The sequence below is a fragment of the Plutella xylostella genome, chromosome 19, assembly GCF_932276165.1.
Source record: "Plutella xylostella chromosome 19, ilPluXylo3.1, whole genome shotgun sequence".
In the NCBI taxonomy this organism is placed as follows: Eukaryota; Metazoa; Arthropoda; class Insecta; order Lepidoptera; family Plutellidae; genus Plutella; species Plutella xylostella.
The window spans coordinates 785,794-810,241 of NC_063999.1; the positions used below are offsets into that span (position 1 = coordinate 785,794).

At 41.0% G+C, this 24,448-nt stretch overlaps 3 protein-coding genes across 3 annotated transcripts; 1 reads left to right on the forward strand and 2 right to left on the reverse strand.

The window, feature by feature from the left end:
- The first annotated feature begins 300 nt into the window (after window positions 1-300).
- Window positions 301-21,923, forward strand: LOC105384059 (CCR4-NOT transcription complex subunit 11). Its single transcript, XM_048627896.1, has 12 exons — window positions 301-442; window positions 531-622; window positions 969-1,109; window positions 11,884-11,969; window positions 12,557-12,717; window positions 13,201-13,348; window positions 14,703-14,825; window positions 15,021-15,170; window positions 15,465-15,566; window positions 20,008-20,153; window positions 20,634-20,799; window positions 21,642-21,923. The coding sequence occupies exons 1-12, from the start codon at window positions 399-401 to the stop codon at window positions 21,765-21,767; spliced, it is 1,485 nt and encodes a 494-aa protein (XP_048483853.1). The 5' UTR covers window positions 301-398; the 3' UTR covers window positions 21,768-21,923.
- A 582-nt stretch (window positions 21,924-22,505) lies between these two features.
- On the reverse strand, window positions 22,506-23,523 carry LOC105394709 (acyl-CoA-binding domain-containing protein 6). The gene has a single exon (XM_011566616.3). It carries the CDS (start codon window positions 23,359-23,361, stop codon window positions 22,591-22,593), a length of 771 nt encoding a protein of 256 aa, XP_011564918.3. The 5' UTR covers window positions 23,362-23,523; the 3' UTR covers window positions 22,506-22,590.
- A 132-nt stretch (window positions 23,524-23,655) lies between these two features.
- Window positions 23,656-24,354, reverse strand: LOC105394721 (histone-arginine methyltransferase METTL23). The gene has a single exon (XM_038106204.2). It carries the CDS (start codon window positions 24,352-24,354, stop codon window positions 23,656-23,658), a length of 699 nt encoding a protein of 232 aa, XP_037962132.1.
- Between the last annotated feature and the right edge of the window lie 94 nt (window positions 24,355-24,448).

Genomic DNA, 24,448 nt, shown 5'->3' on the forward strand with positions numbered 1-24,448 from the left:
ACAGAGATTCAGATTACAGTGTCCTTGATCCTCATGCAGTAGTAAAGCCCATCATAGTTAAGCGCCTGCGCTAAAAGGTTGGTCCTGACCTGCAATAAAGTTACTAAATGCATATACAAATACGTACATGTATACACATCTATCATAATACATACACAAGTTTAGTAGACAGCGCCAAACTTATAACACCACTTACGTCTCACCGTTAGGAGCTTAATGATACCCAGAATAATTATAAGAAAATCCTTGTACAGAACACATTTTTATTCCCTGTCAAAATGACAAACTCAAATATTTTTTTGCTCTGTGGTCATATGTTGATGTGTGCGATGTGATGAGAGAATGTTTTGCAATTTTGAAAATTAATTTTAGTTTTTGTGTATAACTTAGAAACGATTATGTCTCAGCAATTAATAAACGAAAACAGTAAATATATATTAGAGTAAGTAAATGAATTGTAACTATGTACGTAACCTAGTATTTTTTACAATGTAAATTTTAAAATCTATCGTACGGTTTGATTGTTTCAGCCTATTTTCTGAACAAACTGTGGACTCCCAGAGCTTGGACTCGATATGTGCTCAAGTACAGAAAAGGTTCCCAAAATCGGAACATTTCAACTGTAAGTTTTCATACACACAAGTTTTCTATGGGTTAGTATGTGGTACCTATAATTCTGTGATTCAGCAACACAACCTAAGCTCCAATGCATTTCGGCACCACGAAGTAGCCGCTGTTTTGGGTCAATGAAGCCCACACCCAGCCCTTTTTGGACATGGACTCTAACCAATTTTTCTTACAATAATAGAGAGGAAAGATCCAACAACTCCTTTTTTTTGAAAATTCATCATTGTTTAATGAAACTACCTTGTGAGCCTAGGATGTACCACACTTCTACTACCGCCACCATAACACTATCTATGGTTAAGTTTTATATCAGCTCACAGAAACCTTCCCATTAATTCCAGTATGTCTGCTGCTGGCGTCTCTGATCACGGGCGGGGACCTGTCCCTGCCGGGGCAGCGCGTGGTGGCGCTGGCGCTGCTCTATGACATCTACAAGCAACAGGAGAACCCGTTCAGCCCTCTGTTCTTGCACCTACTTGAAGGTATAAGACATATTAAGATCTTTTAACACAAAACATAATTAAAAAAATTAAAAAACTGACTTCAAAAAACCACTAAAATGTAAGAAATAATTTAAGGTTTACACAAATTCTACTCGTATGAGACAGTACAAATATATCTAAGCAGGAACTGTTCTTTTTTGATGTTGGTGCGGTGACAAAGTAATCTGAAGAAATATGGCACCAACTTCAAAAAAGAACAGTTCCTGCTTAGGTATATTTGTACTGTCTCATACGAGTAGAATTTGTGTAAACCTTAAATTATTTCTTACATTTTAGTGGTTTTTTGAAGTCGGTTTTTTAATTTTTTAAATTATTATTTTATTTAATAGTTTTTAGTTTATTTGTAATAATTTTCAATCAAAAGTAAGGTGCAAATGATACCAAAATGTCCTACTAATCAATACGAATCATTCAAGCCTAAACACGAAGTAGTTGCTATATACCGTTGAGGAGTTCCCCTGACTGCCTTCCGTTTCCATCATCAGATCAGCTCAAGGTCACCATCATATTTTTTTGTTATAAGAACTATATTTACGTTCTTAATTTCATTAGAATCGGTTAATATGTGCCCAAAATAGAATTTCATACCCTGTTTTTACCCCTTTACCCACCCTTGGGGGTGAGATAAAATTCTGAAAAAAAAATGGGACCACCTGGAAGCTCAACCCAATACAACAAAAAAAGAATTTTCAAAATCGGTTCATAAACGGCGGAGTAATCGGTGAACATACATAAAAAAAAAGATACAAAAAAAAAAAAAAAAGATCCCGACGAATTGAGAACCTCCTCCTTTTTTTGAAGTAGCTTAGTTTAATGTAGTTTTAAGTAGGTATGCCTCTTGTGAATAGGAGATTTTCTTTTGATGTTTAAAAGTTCCAAAATCAACCAATAAATGGCATCTGGCCTGAGGTTTTTTATGAGCTGCCAGAGTGTCCACTATCTGGAAAGTCAGGGAAAGTCAGGGAAAAGTCAGGGAAGCTCTAGGTGGTCATGGAAAGTCAGTGAAATTGATGAGCCACCTGGAAAGTCAGGGAAAAATGACCTTTTTCTAGCATAATTTTAGTACTTTTCTTTACTAGTAATACTTCTTTTTCACGTGAAATAAATAAGTCATAAAATAAAATCTCGTTTAGATTTGGAATATTTTTGACTGATCCTCACTAATTAAGTTTTTTTAAATAAACTTTCCCTTATTCATAAAAACGTTACTGGACGCTTTAGCTCTCTGTCAAACAACAAATTGTTCTCTGTCAGAGAGTGACAGAACAGTTCAATAGCTAAAGCGTCTGGTAACATTTTTATGAATAAGGGGGTAAGTTTATAACGTGATTTAATCAAATATAACAGATAGAAAAAAATAGTAGGAATTCTAAAAGATTACCTAGACCCCAGACTCAGCTGGTAAAATTATGTCCCGTATATACAGTTTGGTGCAAAATAGGGTGACTCATCTCAACATTCAAAACAAATTTAGTTTAAAGACTTTTAGAAGTTCGTGATAAAAATTAACATGATTTTGTTGGTGCAGACGTGCTGCAGCCGCGCTCATTAACTGACTTTGAAAAAAGGAGGAGGTTCTCAATTCGCTAATTTTTTTATACCTCAGCGAGACCGCATACGCTGCCTCCGCGCAGCATCTATTAATCTATAACTTATTTTTTTACTAATTTAACAGAGCAAAACGAATTTTATTCTATTTGTACTGCATGTTTAATCAAATTTCATAAAAAAATACTTACACAACTAACAACTTTGTCAGGCAGGAGAGTGCCATACAACAAAAATTGGTTCTGTTTCAATTTCGGTTTCAATATCTACTTCGATGGTAATCAGTCAAATTTTAGTCAGACTTAAACTAGGCAGTATAGCAACTTGCTGCAAGCTGCAAGGCGGATGCGTTTTTTTGGGTTTTTTTTTTTAGAAAGTTATTCAGAATGATCTCCTAAGGCTTCAGAGGGAACCTCGAGAAATAGGTAATGAGGAAAACATTTGCTATCGTTTGTGCACTCATGCCCCGGGGCTCGGGTGCTATAGAGATAAATGCAGCTCGTGAATGACATAGGTACTTTTCTTGATAAATTTTCGGGAGAAATCGTTATTCACCAAGTAAATATCAACAAATCTTTTTGATTGTGATGTAAATCACTTCAGCGTAATATATTCTAGATTATCATTAAAAAAAACAATGTTTTTATTCAACAATGGCGTCATTCGGCACAGTTTTTATCACAAAAATTGCGTTACTTGAGGTGTCTATAAGTTTGAATCTATAGCAAATTTAGAGAAATGGAAAAACTATAAAATTATTTATTGTGTCGCCAGTATCCTAAAAAATCATGGAGATTGGATAATATTTAGAAGTAGACCAACGTTTTCTCTTTTTGTATGGACGAGCAAGTGCTATAAGTACTTCCCTCTTAATATTCAATTTTTGGGGACCCTGTATAGTACGCAGTCAAGTTTGAATTAGTGTCAAACGAATGAACACAAAACTTTGAAATCAAGCTTTCGTGTTCAAATTACTTAAATTAGGTTTATATTTTGATCTTCGGTCAGGGAAATTTTTTGAAACGGTCAGGTATAGTCAGGGAAAAGTCAGGGAATTTTTTGGAGCATTCTGAGTGGACACCCTGGCTGCATTCTTCTGAGGGGACCAGAGGTGTCATAAATGGTACAAAGCTGTCTTAAACTAGTTAACACTTAAGGGCCCGTACAGGGTGACGTGCCGCGCCAATTTTGGGTTTTCAATGCTCTTCACACAGCACACGCAGTGACACGCACACATGTAAGTTTGCACAGTGGGTCGATAAACTTCTACTCGCCAACTTTATTGACAATTATGTTCAAGTACATTTTGGGTGATTTTAGGGTAAGTAAGTATAATTCTTACTTACACTGGTAGGCACCAGGAAAGAGTAGAAATTAATAGGGATGCCACTTTACTCTATACTCAGAACCCGATTAGCTTTCTCAAACAAATGTGGTATTTACTTGTAGAAAGGTAACTACAAGTATTAAAGTGTAGATAATAAGTTTCGGGCATCCTCCAGCCAACTGAACCCCGACGACAAATCAAAGTAAATACATAGTGTCGCAAAAGGGCTATACTAAGCCAAAAGGGGATGACTCAAGGAGTCATTCTGGACAACTTTTGTTCTACGAGATTGGCAAATTCGCGAAAAAAAATATTCGTTTTCCATGGTAAAAAGTCACATGTCCAACAAAGTTTTTATTTTGATGTATGAGGTATTGTTAGAAGCGTATTGATGGCGCGATGGTTATAGGCTATGTGACGTTCCATTAAAATGTACATAGCGCCCTCTAGAGGACATAACGTGATGATCGAAAAAATAATAATTCAACTTTGCCGTGTAAGGTATCAAATGAAAGGGCTTGATTTTCACATTACAAAAATATGCATATTGAAGGTATTTAAATAACAACACCAAAATTATTGAAATAAAAAATGATCATGAACTACTGACGTAAAATTTCATAAAATAAAAACAACTAAAAAGTTACAAATAAAAAAATACAATTATAAACAAACGAAAAACCCGACTGTACGCTAAAAACATGAAAACAAGTCCCAATGTTAATGGAAAGTATCGCAGGCGGGGAACAACTTGACCGCCACTCAAGGCCGTTTTCTAAGTAACATTCAGCTAAATGGTGAACCCTCTGCTGGTCCCCGCCTACGATACTTTCCATTAACATTGGGGCTTGTCAAGAAAACTCAACAGGGGTTTCCATACTAAAGTGAACAGGACTGAAAACCATCACACTTTTTACCTTTAAATTGCGCTAATTTTGTTAGTTTTTCTGTTGAATTTTGTCCACCTTTTCTGATTGTTTTGGCCATATCTTGGTGATACCTAAATCGATTTGATATTGAAATATCTCATTTGAAAGCTTATAAGTTGACAATGTTTTTAAGCTGAAGTGCACAAAAAATTGTTGTATGAAATTCTTTTTTAATTTAACTTATTTCTTTTTAGGTTTTGAATATTTTTTAAAAATGTTTATCTATTTTGAGGTATTGTGTCTAATTTAAGTCAAATAATGCACATTTGATCATTTTAATAAGTTTATTAAGATGTTACTAATTCAAAACAAACAAAAAAAGTATTGAAATATGGCTAGTTTTTTTATTTTCGGTTTTAAACATGAAATTTTGGCAAAAATTCAAAAAATCTTTAAATATTAAATATCTTAGAAATGGTTAAGTTTCGGATAATGCATTATAGGGTTCAATCGACTGGAAATGCTTTCCTCTATCACCTCCTGAAAGGATCAGGTCTACTTACCAATAACCCTGTATACCGCTTTTTCAATACCTTTAAGTACATTTTTTGGTAGCAGCATAATATTTTTACTTAATTTTAGGGTTTCGAACGTCAAAAGAAAAAAAGCAACCGTTATAGGATCTCTTTGTTGTCCGTCTGTCTGACTGACTGTCTGTCACCGCCCTTTTTCTCAGAAACGGGTAAAGGTATCAAGCTGATATTTCGCATAGATGGGGAGTACCCCAAAAAAAATATTATGGTACTCCCTGTCCCACACAAGTAAATTGGGGGTTATATTTTTTCCAGTTATTTTGATGTGTATCCTTTTTTTTCTTTGTTGTTTTGTATAAGTACCTATGTGTTTCTTTTCTTTAAATCTGTATTTTTTTTATTGTTGCTGTCTATGTGTCGAATAAATGTATCTTTATCTTCAAATCTACTGTCAGGCTACTGTCTATAGAAGAAATTCCGTCATTGATAATTTTACGTTACGAATTTATTTTTATTTATTTTATTTTTATTTTTACATTTTGTTAATAAATAATTATTACTTATGAACACATAACAACTTGATGCCATTAACAGAATGAACTTAGTAAACCCAGTAAACCTAACACATCCAGAGGAAAAATAAAATCTCTTTCTCTCTCTCTGAAAAACATACTTAATAGCCTAAACTCGATGCTTTTAGCTATTGACATCTTTGAGATAAAATTGAGCCACCACCGTGTTACTGCCCTCATCAGATCCTCACGAGACCATACCTCAACCAGCACCAAGAGACTGTATTTTTGATCCCTAACCTAATGTTCGTGCGTATTGTCATCACTTAGATCCATTCGCTATATTCCTGCTCCTCATCAGACCTTTACGAGACTGTAATGTCACGAGAATATTGCACACTATCTAATTTAATTTAATGTATTGAATATACTGGAAGAATTATGCTTCCTCAATTTCAAATCAAATTATGTTGGTGTCATAAAAGTTGAAAAAGTGCAATGACAACCAATGTGCAGTGATTTTGTATCTGTACACGATAAGATCGCGAGCTGTCAGTGCTGCCTAAACCGACGTGACCCTTCTTTGGAGGCCAGCGGCCAACTGAGTCAAACGTCACTTGTGTTTATGATTTTATAACACAGAAAGCCGCCATAGATATTTGTATGACTCGCTCACGCGTCATTGAAGCAAGTTAACGTGTCGGTTACGCAGCTAATTACGCATTTAATAGCGATTACTTATTATGCAGTGCAAAAAGTGTAGCAAATTCTTGCCAAAAAAGCAAGAAGAACTGTTTACTTGTAAAGGGACTTGTGAAAATGTGTATCATAAATTGTGTATTACGGATTTAAACAAGGCAATTCGTACCGGCAAATGTGGTAATTGTGAAACACCCTCGCGGGCAACATCCCAAACTCCACCGGTGGCGAAGACGTTCTTAGAACTGGATCCTAAATCAGTCACAGTGGAAACCATGCTTAAAGAATTAAATAAGAAGATGGAAATAATTGTGGACATTGAACGAAACACAAAATTCTATGCAGAAAAGTATGACGAGCTACTAAAACAGCACAAAGAAACTCTCGATATGCTGAAGAGCACTAACAACAGGTTACAGGACCTGCAGAATAGGTTTGTTCACCTGGAAACTGTAAACGAAGCGCTGGAATGTCGAGTGCGTAACCTGGAGCAAGCTGAAAGAGGAAGAAATATTGAAATCGTAGGAGTAGAACAGAAGGAGAATGAAAATATTAAAGATATCATAACGAAGATTGCAACAAAGATAAACGTAGGTACTAGCGAAGTAGAACGGGCTTGGCGTCTTCGTAACCTGACGACCAAGCCGGCCGCGAAAGTACCCTCGCCAATCATTGTAAAACTGCGGAGTGAAGCCGCGAAAGGTGAGTGGATGCAAAATCGGCGATTATTAAAGAACAATTCTGATATATTCCTAAATGACTCACTAACACCAATATACATCAACGAAGACCTCACGAAATATAATAAGGATCTTCTCTGGCAAGCAAGGCAAAAAAAGAAAGAAAACATCTTCAAATTTGTGTGGGTCAAAAAAGGAAGAGTTTTATGTAAAACAGATGAAATGTCGCGCACCTTGATCATCCAATGCGCCGCTGACATACAAACATACGCAGATAAAGCTAAAATTCTACCTACCAGCTCACAGACGCCCACCTAAAGTCAACCTATATAAAAAGGGTTATAAATATGCCTAATTAATTTACACAAACAAAAAATTCGATTTTCTTAATACCGAAGAAACGAAGAACTATAACGATTTATCATTGTGGATTGAAGATTGTTATAATAAATGTGCAAATAATCTAACCTTTATTCACATAAACATAAGATCTATGAGGAAGAACTTCGCCGAGCTACTACTCCTTATAAATAAAATCTCATACAAGTTGGATATAATAGCCCTTACGGAGATAAACATTAAGGAGGATGAAGTACCCTGCTACCAAATACCTAATTATACTTCATACAGTATTACTAGAAAAAAACAAAAAGGAGGCGGTATATGTGTATACATAAGGACATCACTCATTTTTGAAAAGTCTAGCGAAGAGTCCTTTTTATCTTATGAATTACTATCTGGATTCATTCACACAAAGACAGACAATATACATATTTATATAATCTATCGGCCGCCGAAAACAAAACAAACTGTATTTCTTCAAGAACTCGACCAACTACTACGTCACGCGCCAGAGAGGGAGCGAGCGATCCTCATGGGAGATATCAATATAGACCTTATGGAACGGAGTAATACGATTGTAAACACATACGAGGACCTGCTTAGTAACTACGGATATGAGCGTTACATCTATGGCTATACAAGGGAAGAATTTCGTAACGGCATACTGTCGCAGTCTTGTCTGGATCATATTTTTGTGAAAAATGAAAAGTGTGAAGTGTTATCCGGTATTATTACCCATAAGTTAGCTGACCATTATTTTGTTAGCGTATCGTACCAAGATTTGTTACTCAAAAGTGATGTGTTATTAAGTTTTATATCAGTGCTAAATAACAAATCAATACAGAATGATCTGATCGCCGTCAACTGGAGTGAACTGGTAAACTTAGACTGTCCAATTGTTTTGTATAATACACTTGTCAAAATATTTCAAGATATATATGATAAAAATACACGTTGCATGTCGAAAAAAACTGTTCTTAGGGCTTCCTGTGCTTGGATGGATTTAGATCTAAAAAATATGATTAAACATAAGGATGCACTATTTAAACGATGTAAACAATATCCTAATAATAAGGTATATAGATTAGAGTACAATAGATGGCGTAATAAAACTAATAAACTAATAAATAAAAAACAAAACTTATATAAAAAACAGCAACTGTTAGACTCAGGTAACGACTACAAAAAAATATGGAATCTAATTAATAAATGGCTAGGTAAGGAAAATTTGTCACTAGATCAAGTTATAATGCAGTATATGGGGAAGTCGTACACAGAAAATGAAATATGTAACTTATTTGTATGTAATTATGCAGAGGAAATAGTAAAAATTAAACACAACTGCGATAGGCAATTATTAATCAGAGAAAGCTATGTAAATGAAGTAGATAAATCTATATTCTTTAAACCGATAACATCAGATGTTGTAGAAAAAATTATAACTTCATTAAATGTTAAGAAATCAGCGGGAGTGGATAACATACGAATGTGTGATATAAAATACATCAAATCACAAATTAGCCCCGTCTTAGCAAAATTCATTAATCTATCCGTGTCAAAAGGTATGTACCCTGACCAATTAAAAACTTCAATTATAAGACCAGTATATAAGAGTGGAAGCCACATGGACCCGGGTAATTATAGACCGATAGCGATTCTACCTACTATTAACAAAATAGTTGAAAAAGCTATTATGTCACAGGTATCCACCTACTTATCTCGAAATAACATTATTCATTCATCACAATATGGATTCCAAAAAGGAATAGGCACAGAGACACTTCTTTCACACTTTAGCAATAAAATTAATAACTACCTAGATAAAAAACAGCATGTACTTGTTCTATTTATTGATTTCCGGAAGGCATTTGATACTCTGGACCATCCTATACTGCTGCAAGCTATGAGTGAATCGGGAATAAGAGGTAAGGTTCTAAAATGGTTCCAAGATTATCTTAAAAATAGATCTATAGTAGTAAAGGTGAACAACTCGTTAAGTAAACCTAAGCAGCTGTTATTTGGTGTGGCGCAGGGTTCAGTGACCGGTCCAACTTGCTACATTCTGCATGTAAACAGCATGCCTAATACTATAAAAAATTGTGACAAATACATGTTTGCGGACGACACTTGCTTACTATATTCTGGCCATAACTTATTGGAAATCCGCAATGAACTACAGGATGACTTTGATAACTTGAACCGCTGGGCTCATGACAACGGTATTATATTAAACATGAAGAAAACCAAAACGATGCACATCCGTTCAAGTTACCTTAGATCCAAAGATTCGCAACACCCTTTAGTTTTAAAAGGCCACAGTTTCGAGTGTCTGCACGGAGATGTAGCTTGTAATTGTCAGGTTATAGAACAGGTAAGTAGCTATAGGTATATAGGGCTAACAATAGACCAACGATTCAATTGGAGCTTACATATTGACACTATTTGCACAAGAATGAGGCAAATATTAGGTAAATTCTGCATGCTACAATATTATGTACCAAAAAGTATTATGTACCAGATATATCATGCACTTGTCGAATCATTTGTTACCTACGGGTCGGGTTCTTACGGCACCACATTTATCTCACATTTAAATAAGATAAAAGTACTCCAAATTAGATTCCTAAAACTGTTAGTTGATAAGAAAACTCGCTCAGAATGTAAAAGTGATTATGATGTGTTATTTAAAATATGTAATGTGTTACCTGTTCAAAAAAAGCATATATTATTTAATGTAATAGAAGAATATTGTAACGATGAATATAAAAAACCTAAAATTCATATGTATCCTACTAGACAATCTAAAGAAAGTGTATTAATCAAACCGAATATAAACAATTTTTATGGCAAACGTACTAAAGAATACCTAACACCGACTATATTTAATAACTTACCACCTAATTTATTAAAACTAAGATGTTCTAAAAAAACTATAAAAAATAAAATAAAATATCATTTATTACAAGATTAAGCTACCTGCAATGAGTATTATAAGTACACTAAATGCATATGTTCATTAAGTACATCTATGTAATCTTTAATAATAACTTGTAATAGCATAAGTTACTAAATTTACACTAGTAATAGATATATATACCTATTAGTTGTGTAACTTACCTAATTTGTTTGTATAAATGCGAGTCTTTGTCTCCCGCTAAACTGTACTGCAGTTTGGGAGTATATATATGTAATTTGTAAGTTATACTCTGATCAACAATAAACGTTTATAAAAAAAAAAAAAAAAAAAAATGAAGATTTGAGGGGAAAAAATTGCTCAAGTTTGGGATTAATTTACACAAAATAAGTGTGTGTTTATTAAAAAACAAGGTATTTAGCGCCTAGTCCAAGCCTTTAACTTTATAATATGATAAAAATCATATGAAAATTCTTAATAATTACGACAAAGTTGTTACAATACGGGAGTGTGATTTTCTGGTTTTTCGTCATATTCTGAATTTTATTTACAGTTATCCATAATCATTTACTTGAATTCGAATCATTCAGCACCTAGCTAGACTCTTCGGCTACCTGTGTGATTTTTTTCAAGGTTGTAGAGCATCGTTTACTACATAATTCTATGACAATGCCAACCCTCGATTACCCCTTGCAGACCCTTAATAATATGCATAATATAACAGCTAGTTATTGCATGTGGTTGAATTCACATCCCTTGGGTTTTTGTATTGGCTGAATGTACTGCAATCCATGCCGGCTATAATCTGTTTTTGTCTATGGTTGAAAATCTCCCATTATGCTAGAATAAATTTGCTGTTATGAGAAATAAAGGATTATGTTATTTTAAAGCTCAAAATCAAAATTATTTATTTGTTGAATATAGGTGTAGGTATGGTGTTAGAATAAGTACATGTTGCTTAAAACTATATTCTACCCTAAAGGGTGTACAATTTTTTTTTTAATACGAAAAATACAGTGCCACAAACTTATCTGTTCCGGTGAGAGCTCACGTAAATGTCTAATATTTCTTCATTCTTTAATATGTAAAGTTTTCCCGTAATGGTAATTTACCTTTAATTAACGGTCACCGGAACAGATAAGTTTGTCGCACTATATATTATTTATTATTATGTCAATAAAATTTTAACCATGCAAAAATGACAGAATAAAATGATATAATACTCGTAAAATGATATAATAAAATGATATAAGCTATAAGAAAAGTATGATTTAATTTATGATTTTTCTTATAAGTAATTATTTATCCTCTGGTACAATATATTTTCAGGTAAACAAGGCTTACAGCCGCTAGCTCCACAGGAAAGGGTGTTTATTGGACAACTTCATGGGTACCTGCCTTGCAATATTAAAGATGTAAGTTGTTTTTTCAGTAACCTATAAGTAAGTTAAATTAAGGTACCTTAGTAACCTTAGATTTGGCATAAATCCCACTGAGATTGCAATATTGATGGTTTCTGTGCTATTCTATTCTCTGTGGGGCTGTAAGTACCTGCACTTGGCTCTCTCGAGTGGAACCTTTGTGCATGTCCCCAAGGTCTAAACTGCTTTTCTAAGCTTGGACCATTTCCCACCACGCTGGTCCACTGCGGGTTAACATATCTAGATGTGCTAGATCTAGATATGCAGGATTCCTGATGTTTTCCTTCACTGTAAGAGCGATGGTGTACATTGTACTTAAGTTAAAATAACTCATTGGTACATGTCAGCGCCGGGAACCCACATCTCTGGCGTGAGAAGCGGGCGCTTACCCAACTGAGCTACCACCGCTCCGGAGCGGTGGTTTCTGTTCTTTTAAATGTAGTTATGTACAATAAAAATATATTAGCAAGATCTCTGCAAAACCCAATGATAAATGGAAAATACTGAAGTAGTATTTCGAATATAGGCATTATGAACTTTCTTACCTCTGATAGACACAAATTACTCAAATCTTATTCCAGGTACTAAAGAAGTCAGCAAAACAAGTGATGACAAGCGAGTGGTCGGCCAAAGACGTGCAGTGGGACACGAGCCCCCTGCAAGCGAGCGTGGCGGAGCGGCTGGCGGACATCAGCTGTGTGGCGCGGGCTACTGTGCCGGCTCTGGTGCCGCTTAGTGATGGGTGAGTGGATCCAGAAACTGTGGATCAATATAATTTGCCATCATAATCGGCAATCTAAGGTCTAAGTTGATGATTTTCTTTTTAAAGCCAAATTAGATATTGTAAAATTAAATGTGAAAGTGTAACCTTTCACTTCTAACAATGTGTGGTATTCAGCATGTTTCACAAGCAAATACATAAAAATCTCTCTTTATCTAACTATCCTTAAATATTTGTCTCTCGCTTTTATTTATTTTATTTTTGATTTTTTTATGCAGCTTGTATAGTGTCCTACTGCTGGGCAAAGGCCTCCTTATGAACTGACCACCGTTCCAAATCATGTGCTTCCTTCGGCCATTGATTCTCTCGCTTTTATATTTTTCCCATTTAATTGTTACATAAAAAAGCGTGGGAAGTTAAAGGTGTGACGTCAAGCACCGTTTGCAAAGCAAGATGTTAATATATGAATTACTACATAACCTATAAACTCTCCCCCCATTCCAGGAGCCCCCCAAACCGCATAGCCCTCAAAGAGCTGCTCTCAGCCGTCATGGGGTCTCCCTGCCTGCCGCTGCAGCGCACGCTGCGCGCCGCGCCGCCCGCGCCGCCGCCGCCGCCGCGCCCCCGCCCGCCCACGCCCGCCGCTGATGAGGTCAGTGGAATGGAAAAAGAGGGGTGTTATTATTATAATTTAGGAAATAATACACCATTTAGATGCACACACGAAACAACACAGTTATAAGTATAATGTGTCTGTGTATCTTTCTGTGGTAGTTTGACTGTGTCGTAGCTCACAGACCGTTCAACCGATTTTTGTTTTGTTTTTTTAGGGTGATAGCTAATGTTACCCCGAGTGTTCTAAGGCATATTTTATCAAAATTGGTCCATCCGTTCAAAAGTTATGCGACTTTTACGGTGTTACTATCATAAATGAAAAAACTTGTTTGCATGTGTATTTAAATTAAAAGCCAAATGACGGCGTATCCATGTTTTGATGGTAATTAAGGCCCTTAGTGTTGAATGTCTGGGGTTTTCAACGTTGAAAAAGAACTTCTCTTACGGTGAAGGAAAACATCGTGAGGAAACCTGCATATCTAGATTTAGCACATCTAGGTATGTGAACCCACCAACCCGCAGTGGACCAGCGTGGTGGGAAAGGGTCCAAGCTTAGGAAGGCAGTTTAGACATTGGGGATATACACAAAGGTTCCACTCGAGAGAGCCAGGTGCAGGTACTTACACCCCCACAGAGAATAGAATCTTATAATTTAGGAAATAATACACACGTTAGCTTTCTATTATTACACCACAGCTATAAGTTTAACATGTCTGTGTCTCTGTATCTATTTGTGGTAGCGTAGGTCACAAAAGGCTGAACCGATTTTCGTTAAAAATTGTTTTTTTGCGGTGACAGGTAATATTACCCATTCTATTCTATTCTATTCTCATAGGGGGTAAAGTTCCTGTACGTGGCTCTCTCGAGTGGAACCTTTGTACATATCCCCTTGATTTCAGCTCAGCCAGCCTAGCTCCCGAGTAAACTGGAGTAGCAGGCCTGGGTGTTGTAATAGCTGAGGTAGGCGCTCTGTTGGTCCAAGAATAGATAATCTTGTTTCTGTAGTAGGTGGACAAGCTAACAACCACAATATTACCCATGTGATGAGGGCAGATAATTATACAGTTTGTTGAAAAAGTGGTTTATTAAGTAGAAAACATGGTGACTCTCACAATAGTCTGGTCTGTACCCTGACCCGTAAACTCTTCGCGCTTCCCTAGGGTTCACTTGTGGGTCTCAAATAGTTCACGATACGTTTAGGGTTTCGCACGTAAATTTATACCAACCTTTTTAACACGATTGAAAATAATAAATAATGTATCGTGCTAGTGCAAGTCAATGATCTGTATACTTTTCCCATATTCTCTTTTACCCTAATTTCAAATGTACTCAAATACATGTTTATTGATTCTAGACACATAATGCTATATCCTCCCTCTTTTTCCCCTCAGCTAGTGTGGAAGAACCTGGTGTCCCGCGGAGCCCACATCCCCCTCTATGACCCGGGGACGGATGGACTGCTGGGGCTGCGGCCTGAGGAGAAGAAACCAGTGCCTAAGGAGACGCCTAAGAAGGTAATTTGGGTTATTGTACCGTTTGGGCCTAAATGAGATAATGCTACCTGGCGAGTTTCTATGCTCGGGACTGTACCGTTGTGTGAATTAATTTAGGAGCTGTTTGCTTATAACTTCATAGTATAACAATTGTTTGGATTTGTAGTGGGAGATCATAACATATACATACTTAATTATATGATGTACTTACACCAGTCCCAACAGCCCCCACAAGAAGAGAAGAAGCCCGCCCCTTCCCCCGCCACCCCCGCACCCGCCCCCGCAGCCCCCGCGCAGGACAAGCCGGCCGAGGTGAAGCCCGCCGAGCCGGCCGACCCCGCCGCAGAGGCCGCCAGACTTATACAGGTTTGTTATTTATTATTTACTTACTTGGCTATGTTGAGGTTACTGAGTGTTATGGGATTCACGTGTGATATCACGTCGGGGTCACCAATGTTGAGGCTACTGGTAGTGACTATTGGGTTGATGGTAAGTGACGATACATATTATTATTATGTGTATTTAAAAAGCTAACCATGCTCTGGGGGTTACTTAGTACGTCCAAAGGTAAATACCCTTTGATAAACAATAAACGAACAACAGTTATACTTAACAAGTTTATACAACAAATTGTTTTATTCGTATGTTCTCATTCTGTAGGTGGCGCTAAAAGGGGCTCTCAGTGTGACGCAACAACAGACCCTGCTGGCTCTGCTGGACGCGCAGCCCGCGCTCGACAATGTGCCTCTCACCCCGCAACAAGTGAGTATACATATACGCACTATACAGGGTGGCCCATTTGGAGGAGCAAGGGGGAAGGTTGAAGGAAAGAAACTGACCTGGCAGGAACGGTTGTCCGGCTGAGCAAATGCGTTTGACCTCTTCGATCTTCCACCCGTTCTTCTCCAGGTTGATGTGCTGATGTACCGGTGCGCGGCGTAGAGCTACGTGTGTTGTAGTACGCGGCGGATTGTGCTTCTATCGCGGATTGAGTGACGGGAGCGTAAGGTGCGTCGACCGACTCGAATCGCGGCGGTGGTAGAAGTGGACGAGGGTCGGTCGTTGAGGTGGCAGATGACAGCTAGTGTTCATCTACCTGCAGTTTCCATTAGGATAGGGAAGGTGGGAAGGAGTTACAAGCATCTGTGTACCTGTCTGTCAGTTGTTTGTGTGTGTACCCACGAAGTTCCTTGACCCTATGCCTATGGCCCCAACATAAACCGCCCCCCAAAGAGCCACTAAGCTCTTTAGCACGAAATAAAAAATTATAATTAAATGATTTTCCGAAACCTAAATATGTGGCGTAGCTTGAGTGGAATCCACAAGCCAGCCCGAAACCTTAAGCTAATGTGCAGAGCTCGTCCCAAAGACGGAGGCGAGATGCGAGACAGGAGACCTGCTGAGCAAGCCGCCAACACCACAAGTGTAGCGTCGGGGAAAGCGCCGACAGCAGGACCCAGATGCAGAAACCAATTCGAACAACAGTTGCCTGAAAGATAAGTTCCGAGGGGTGAGCCCGTCCAAAATTCATTCGATCACTCGACAGCCCGATGTCAAGCATCGACCCGACCCATAGGACCAGGAGACGACGCGCGGCTCCCCAAGTGAGAAAACTTCCCAGGGGCTCTACCCAACACGATCCCTTCGAAGAATTCACTGCTGTGTCGTGTGCGCTTCGCACCACATGCACCTAGAGCAGAGCTCATGTTGCACTGCCCGTACCTCAGTAAGAGGGCACCCAGCACCGAGAATGTCGACCCACACAATCAAAGCCCATCACGACGGTGGTGAGAGCCGCGAAGATGCGCAGGTGTCAGTCGGAACCGGCCTAACGACTGGAAGGTAGAGCAGCGGAGAGCAGCTCCGGCAGGCGTAGAGTAAGACGGGACCTCTGCGAAGAAATTCAATACTGGAAGGTTCCTCGAACAGAGGCCGTCGCAGGATGCATTGATGCACCAAAGATGCTGGCCTAAGTAGCCACAGGGAGCCGTACAAAACAAACATTCGGCAAATCTCCCCAGTAGTGCCGAACGGTGAGACCTGATAGATGACTGTCCGGATCAGAGCCCCACTGAAACCATATCGCTAGCCCCCAGTTGCCGTTTGGTCCTCACCACGGTGGGGCTTCCGTGATGAGGTGTGTAGTGTCTGTTCATCAGCAGGCGTGGACGCAGTTGCAGGCCGCATATGGCCGGGATGGCGCTGGTTGGCCATGCATGCGCTGCGTGGGGCGTCTCCTCGCTGGTCTGCGACGCGACCGCTGCGGGTGGGGATCACCGACTGACACTTGGATGGACTTGTTGGGAAGCGCCACGCTATCTCGGTCTATTGGTGCTTGACCCATCAAGATCCATCCGAAGATAGACCTATGTGCCGTAGGTAACCCTTCACCCAGCTGGTACGACGACCCATCCAGGATTCGACTGTAGAGGTCCACGCCTATCAGAAAATCAATGGGACCCGGTACAGACAGTCTATCATCAGCAAGCTTGATGCTTTTGCACCGCTCTAACACGCTCGGACACAAAGGCGCACTAGGGAGATCCCCCGTGATGTGCTTCAGCACGACGGCTGTGGCTACCAAGGCAGGCTGGGATGCACCCTGAGGGGATGCGATCCTGCACTCTACGCTGCCATTGGAGCGCTGCTTACCTCCCAAGCCGTAAAGAAGCCTAGAGCTAGTGCGGGGAAGCCGCAACCGCTGCGCCAGTTCCTCAGTGATGACAGACACCTGCGAGCCGCTGTCTATCAAGGCTCTCACCTGGTGTATGTGACCATTGTGGTCGTACACCCCCACCATGGCAGTTCCTAACAACATGGTGTTGTGAATTGAACCATGGCAGACCGTGGAGCCGGGTGATGAGTCTGCGGGTCGACCATCCTTAGGTGCTGCAGATGATGATGGCAGACAAGATGATGATGATGTTGGCAGGTGTAGTTTCGTGTGATGATGTCCACCACACACTAGACACCTGCACTTGGACGTGCACCTGCTTACAGAGTGTGCACGCAAGCAGTTACAACATAAGCCCTGTTGTGCGACAAGCTCCCTACGCTGAACAGGTGTCAGGGAATTGAACCTGTCACACCTATAAATGGTGTGGTTACCCCGACAAAGGGCACAAGACACAGCCACCGCAGTGAGAGTCACTGTAGTGTGTGAAGTCCCCGTTTTCACATTATTAGAGTTGCTTGACCCCCTGGAACCCGAGCCACCAACAGTCTCCAAGACTCTCAACTCTGTTTCCAGAAAGCCAAGCAAGTCTTGGAATGTTGGGATGGTGTTAGGCGAACCCCCTATACCGAGTTCGAACCTACTACGAAGGTCAAAGGGAAGCTTTCTTAAAATTATATGGAGCAACAAGAAACTCCATGACTTGACCTCAAAACCAAGCACACTCAGAGCCATAGTGTTCTCCTTTAAGGTGTTGACTAGCTTCCGAAGGTTGCCAGTCAACCCTTGTTGACCGAGTGTCACAGCAAGTATGGACTCCAAGTGTGTGTCGGCAATGAGTCTCTTGTTGTCATATCTTTCCTTAAGGAGCTGGTAAGCTATCTCATAGTTCCCATCGGCCAGCTCCAGATGCCTAACTAAACTAAGAGGTTCCTTGTCCAGAACACTCAGAAGGTAGTGCATCTTTTGCACACTGGACAAGTCCCCATTAGTGTGTATCAGACTGTCGAACAATCCAATAAAATTTGGCCAGTCAGTGTAGACCCCAGAGAAACTGCTCAGACTGATCTCAGGCAACTTGAAGTGAGCAGTTGATCTCACTGGCTCCACATCCGCGACGCTATTTGTCGACACTAATCCCTCAGCTATCACTTTAACCGAATAAAAGATTTCGTAAAATTTGTTGAAGCGTTGGTCAGCCTGCTGCAGCACGGTCTCGTCGACGGGCAGACCCTTCAGGTTCAAGTAAGCGTCCTGGTATTGGTCGCGCATCCGCTCCAGATCCTCGAAACGAACCCTGAACATAGATAGACCAGGCGCATCCGATTTTGCCTGAAGGCTACACGCCAACTCGTAGACCCCACTCAAGTACTGCTCCGCAGTGTCCAGCTGGACCATACATATTTTAATAGGGTCGGCTGAGGCACCCTTAACGTACTTACTTTCCGATTTCATCTTTTTCTAATTTGATTTACGACGATAAAATATAACCTAAACAGTCCCAGTTGAAAAGTAATGTGTCAGACGTCAAACTTCTACTCTGTGCTATCCTCGGAATACTGATTGAAGTTGAGTAGTGATGGACACTACTCGACTAACCGATTCTTACCGATTGACCATAGACAAAGGGAAAAAACTAGGTGACGTCACGATGACACACACAAAACAGCTGACTAGAAGACTTCAGTTACGTGCTGAAGTTTAGACAAATGTTTGTAAATAATAAACCGGGATGGACTGGAATAGGGAATATCCGGTTCGAAGGACCATGAAATGGAGGAGCAAGGGGGAAGGTTGAAGGAAAGAAACTGACCTGGCAGGAACGGTTGTCCGGCTGAGCAAATGCGTTTGACCTCTTCGATCTTCCACCCGTTCTTCTCCAGGTTGATGTGCTGATGTACCGGTGCGCGGCGTAGAGCTACGTGTGTTGTAGTACGCGGCGGATTGTGCTTCTATCGCGGATTGAGTGACGGGAGCGTAAGGTGCGTCGACCGACTCGAATCGCGGCGGTGGTAGAAGTGGACGAGGGTCGGTCGTTGAGGTGGCAGATGACAGCTAGTGTTCATCTACCTGCAGTTTCCATTAGGATAGGGAAGGTGGGAAGGAGTTACAAGCATCTGTGTACCTGTCTGTCAGTTGTTTGTGTGTGTACCCACGAAGTTCCTTGACCCTATGCCTATGGCCCCAACACCATTAATTAACGTCATACGTGTGTGGTCTACGCGGAACACAATCAGTATAATAACCGCGTGAGTTTCTCTGTTTGTGATTAAAACCTTCTTACAGTATAGATCTCTGTGTTGCGTTGTGATAGGTAAATTTAAATTATGTCCTTCCCATAACTGTAGCTGGATCCCTGTAGGAGGTAAAAATAATTTAAACTTACAGCTATCACAACGCATCACAGATATCTATCCTTTAAAACGACAACGCCTGCCTAGCTTGGAGTCGCATGGTCGTGTGTGAGATGTCCCCACATATTATTATTATTGATTTCTTGTTCATTTAAATATCCTTGCTCCCCTCTCCCCACAGCTCCCTGAACTCGTAGAGAACAACCCGATGGTGGCCATCTCCGTCCTACTGAAGCTGATCCACTCACAGCAGATTACAGAATACTTCAGCGTGCTGGTCAACATGGAGATGTCGCTGCACTCCATGGAGGTCGTCAACAGGTATCTACCCTTTGTGTAGGTCACACACACACACACACACACACACACACACACACACACGCACACACACACGCACACACACACAAACTCGCATACTGTAAACGGTGACATACTGTAGAACGAGTGTAGAACCAACAATCAACCTCCTCCTGAAAGCTTTCGATTCGGCCAATGCGCAGAAGCAGAAGCCATTGTTTTGGTTCCCTCTTCATGTGGGTGGAATGTGTCAAATCACTCGATGCTATTGGTTCGCGTTATGCTGCTATAGGTCTATTAGGAAAAAGGTGCTCCGAATCGCCTCTGTCGCCTCATGTTCATAAATTCTACATGATGACCGCCATTTTTTCCAGATACTTAAGTAGGTACTTACAATGATTTCTAGTGTACTCCAACCCAACAGACACATTTACCATAGCAACCACCATCTTCAACATTATCCTCAAGACATATCCGTACTTACACAAACCCTCTGCCCCACAGACTAACAACCTCAGTGGACCTGCCCGTAGAGTTCGTGCACCTCTACATCAGCAACTGCATATCCACGTGCGAGACGATCCGCGACCGATACATGCAGAACAGACTCGTGCGACTGGTGTGCGTGTTCCTGCAGGCGCTGATACGTAACAACATCATTAATGTCAAGGTAGGTTATAAATAATAATATGTATATATGGCTAACTCACATACGCCTGTTTAGAGAGAGCCTGTAATATGGGTGTCGGACAGCTGATATATATTTATACAACAAACATCTAGAATAAATACAGAACAGACTCGTGCGGCTGGTGTGTGTGTTCCTGCAGGCGCTGATACGCAATAATATCATCAATGTGTAGTTACGTCATCATAATCATCATGTGTTATGAAATGATAATGTAAGCGTCCACCGTCTGGCATCGTACGCAACGGACGCATCGCATCAATTATTCTTTGTGAAGTGAAATGAAATTCACTAAAGTCACGTCGCGGTTTCTCCGTACAATGTACATTTTATGACAATAAGTTTGGTCCGATACGTACGATACCTATAGGTGGACGCTTACTTATAGACCCATACATGCAGAATAGACTCGTGCGACTAGTGTGCGTGTTCCTACAGGCACTGATACGTAACAATATCATCAACGTCAAGGTACGTCATCACCAGGAAACATCCAACATATTAGGCGGATATTTACATGAAAATCCTTTTTTATAAATGTCTTAAATTTAATGTGCGTGATCTATTATTATCATAGGTATATTATATTATTTTATGATGTAAAATAAACCTACTCTTGGAATTGGAACTGCTAAACCTAGTCTCGAAGTTGTTAAGTCACCTCAAAATTAATTAGCCCTTCTTCCCGAGTCCCAAAATACACCGACACATAAACTTAGATCAAGACTTCGTTCTGAAACAGAGCTGGCGATCCGCACTGTGTGTAATATTACACGAACCATTTCGAGACACCTTTGACCACCTTACTATTACCTAATCCGCAGGAACTGTTCATCGAAGTGGAAGCATTCTGCGTGGAGTTCAGCCGGATCCGCGAGGCGGCCGCGCTGTTCCGTCTGCTGAAGCAACTCGACTCCGGCGACGCTTCACATAAAGACAACAAAGACTAGCAGGCAGTGGCGGGAGAGAGCCCGAGTGCCTCAGAATAATAACGGACTTGGTTCCTTGTGCTGAAGGCATAGACTATTTGTTGAGATGGGGGATGCCAGGGATTTGTGATAAGTGCCTGTTTTGTCTCGCGTTGTAGGAGGATTCGCCTTGAAGTGTGGGTGAATAGTCGATTTGTGTAACTGTAAAAAAATCAAGAGTGCGACGCAAAACCTATGTGACGTCTTGCCCTGTGCTAGCCCTTCTAGGGCAACTGTAGAGTGACCTAGTACGGATATAATGTAGGAGGACTTCTCACACATGGCCTTGGCTGGCTGGAGTTCTTACTACCCGCTAGAGTTTGCTGAAGAGCTGGGCCGATATCATTATTAGATATGTATATAGCACGAAAATGGATTCTAGTGGAGTCTCATATGAACTCTTGCGGGTAGTACCACCTACGTAACTATGGTAGGCTACCATAGTGCAGTTTTATTGTGATATGGAATCTGGACGTTTTTGTTAATTTCTATTGTGTAGCGATTGATTCGCCAAGTTATTTTATTACCTACCTACTACAGTGCGTTGTATTAACACTATGAAAAAATATGTTCTTGTGAATATTCATTGTTATGTGTAGCATTCGTACAAAGAAACCCGATTTTTGTACAAGATTAAAATATTTGAAAACATTATTGTTTTTTAGTTACTGTCATACCCAATACCTATACTTTACAGAGCTGAGTAATAAAAATCCTGAATAATATTTGAACATTTATTCCAAATAACTAAAAACATATACCTACCATATGAATCTACAAAAGTGGCAATGATAGTCTTTGTGAACTAAGCAGCACTTTCAAGTAACTTCCGGATTTCTTCATCAGCGGCGAGCGTGATGGGAGTCTCGTCATCATTGTCGGCCAGTAGGGGAGAGGCTCCCGCGTCCAGCAGGATCTTCACTGACTTGACATTGCCACAGAAGGCAGCATAGTGGAGGGCCGTCTGTCCAGATTCATCCACGGCGTCGACGCAACAACCACCCTTGATAGCCGCGCTCAGGGCAGCCGTGGCGTCGCGGTCAGCGGCCCAGTGCAGGGCGGACAGGCCACCCTCGTCTTTCTCATGCTTCAGCTCTGGATGCTGCCTCAATAGCTCAGTCACTCGCTCGGCACAATCTTCTTTAGCTGCTTCCAATATAGACAGCTCATCAGCTATGACATCAGGCTCTGGGGAGAATTGGTGTGTGGACACGGTCACCCAGGTGTCTTTCTTGCCCTTCTGACCAGACAGTTCATTCTTGGCCCAAACTGGGTCTAGTTTTTGGACCAATTCTGTGTATTTCTCTCTTGCTTCTTCCTGTGGCATGTCTCCAAGGGCTTTCCAGGCCTCCCACTTGTATCGGCCCTGCATGTTGAAGAATCCTGGCTTGGAAGTGATGTTCCTTCCTTCAGTGGCTTGCTTGTAGAGTCCATAGAGCTCTAGCAGCTGGTTCTCACTCAGCTTAGTCACGATGGTGCGGACGTGGGCTGAGGCTTTGTTAAATGCTTCATCTTCAGGTGACTGCTCTTCATCGGAAAAGTCAGAGTCTGGGTATTCAGATAGTGCTTCTGCCATTTTTAATACACTAATAACTAACTACTTTCTACAGAATATCTAATTATTTTGTGGTTGCACAGTTAAGTTCATGCCTTCAAGAGTGTGCACTTGTTTGTTGGTAGCATCGGCGGCCGAGGATGGGCTGGAGAACTCAATGAAGCCGTAGCCCTTGCTCAGGCCGGTGGAGCGATCAAACACCACTCTTGCATTAGAAAGAGATCCAAATTGGGAGAAATATTCCCTCAGTTGTCTATGTCCTACTGTCCATGGCAGGTTGCCGACGTAGAGACGAGCTGCCTTGCTGGCCATAATCTAGGCAGAAACTATTTCAAGTAAATGCAAGGAGCGTTCACCAATCAGTCCCCTGTAGTCCACTCCCGAGCTCTCACTGAGTGAATCCAAGTCCAACAGTGCTCCCTTGAGACCCCACTTCTTCAACAAGGCTTCAATGGACCAGTCAGCACTTCTTTCCTGGTAAGAACAGAGAAAACGTGCGTCAGTGCCGTCTATTAAATATGCTACAGTTGAAAGGACTTCCTCGAATTGCGTGGGCTCATAGAAGCAATCGGAGGCTAGGATCAAGTCTAGAGGGCGGAGGGAGTGGGTGTCGGCGAGGTAGAGGCCCCAGGCGAGGCCGAGCACCTGCAGGTCGCGGCCGGGGGTGAGCCCGTTGGCCGCGCAGCACTCGTGGAGGTGGCGCAGCGAGCGGGGCAGCGCCACGCTGTCGCTCAGCGTAACGCGCGCGCCGCAGCGGGCGGCCAGCAGCCCCGGCAGCGCCGTGCCGCAGCCCAGCTCCAGCACCCGCAGCCCGCGCAGGTGCCGCCGCTGCGTCCACAGGTACCAGGCCAGCAGCGGCGCCGACGGCCACGTGTAGAACGAGTAGCCAGCTGACAGTAGCTCCGGTATCACTATCTCTAAGTAATCGCCCCGAAGGTCGCCGTTGGTACTTGATTTACCTCGGAAAACGAACTTCTTCTTTGTCTGACCACTCACAGGGCAACCATCGCTCATTGCATAAGCATTTTTTTAATAATTCGCAAGAAAAATCAACAGCGATAACGCGTTTTTTTTTTATTTTATTTTTTTCTGACACATGCACAGATTA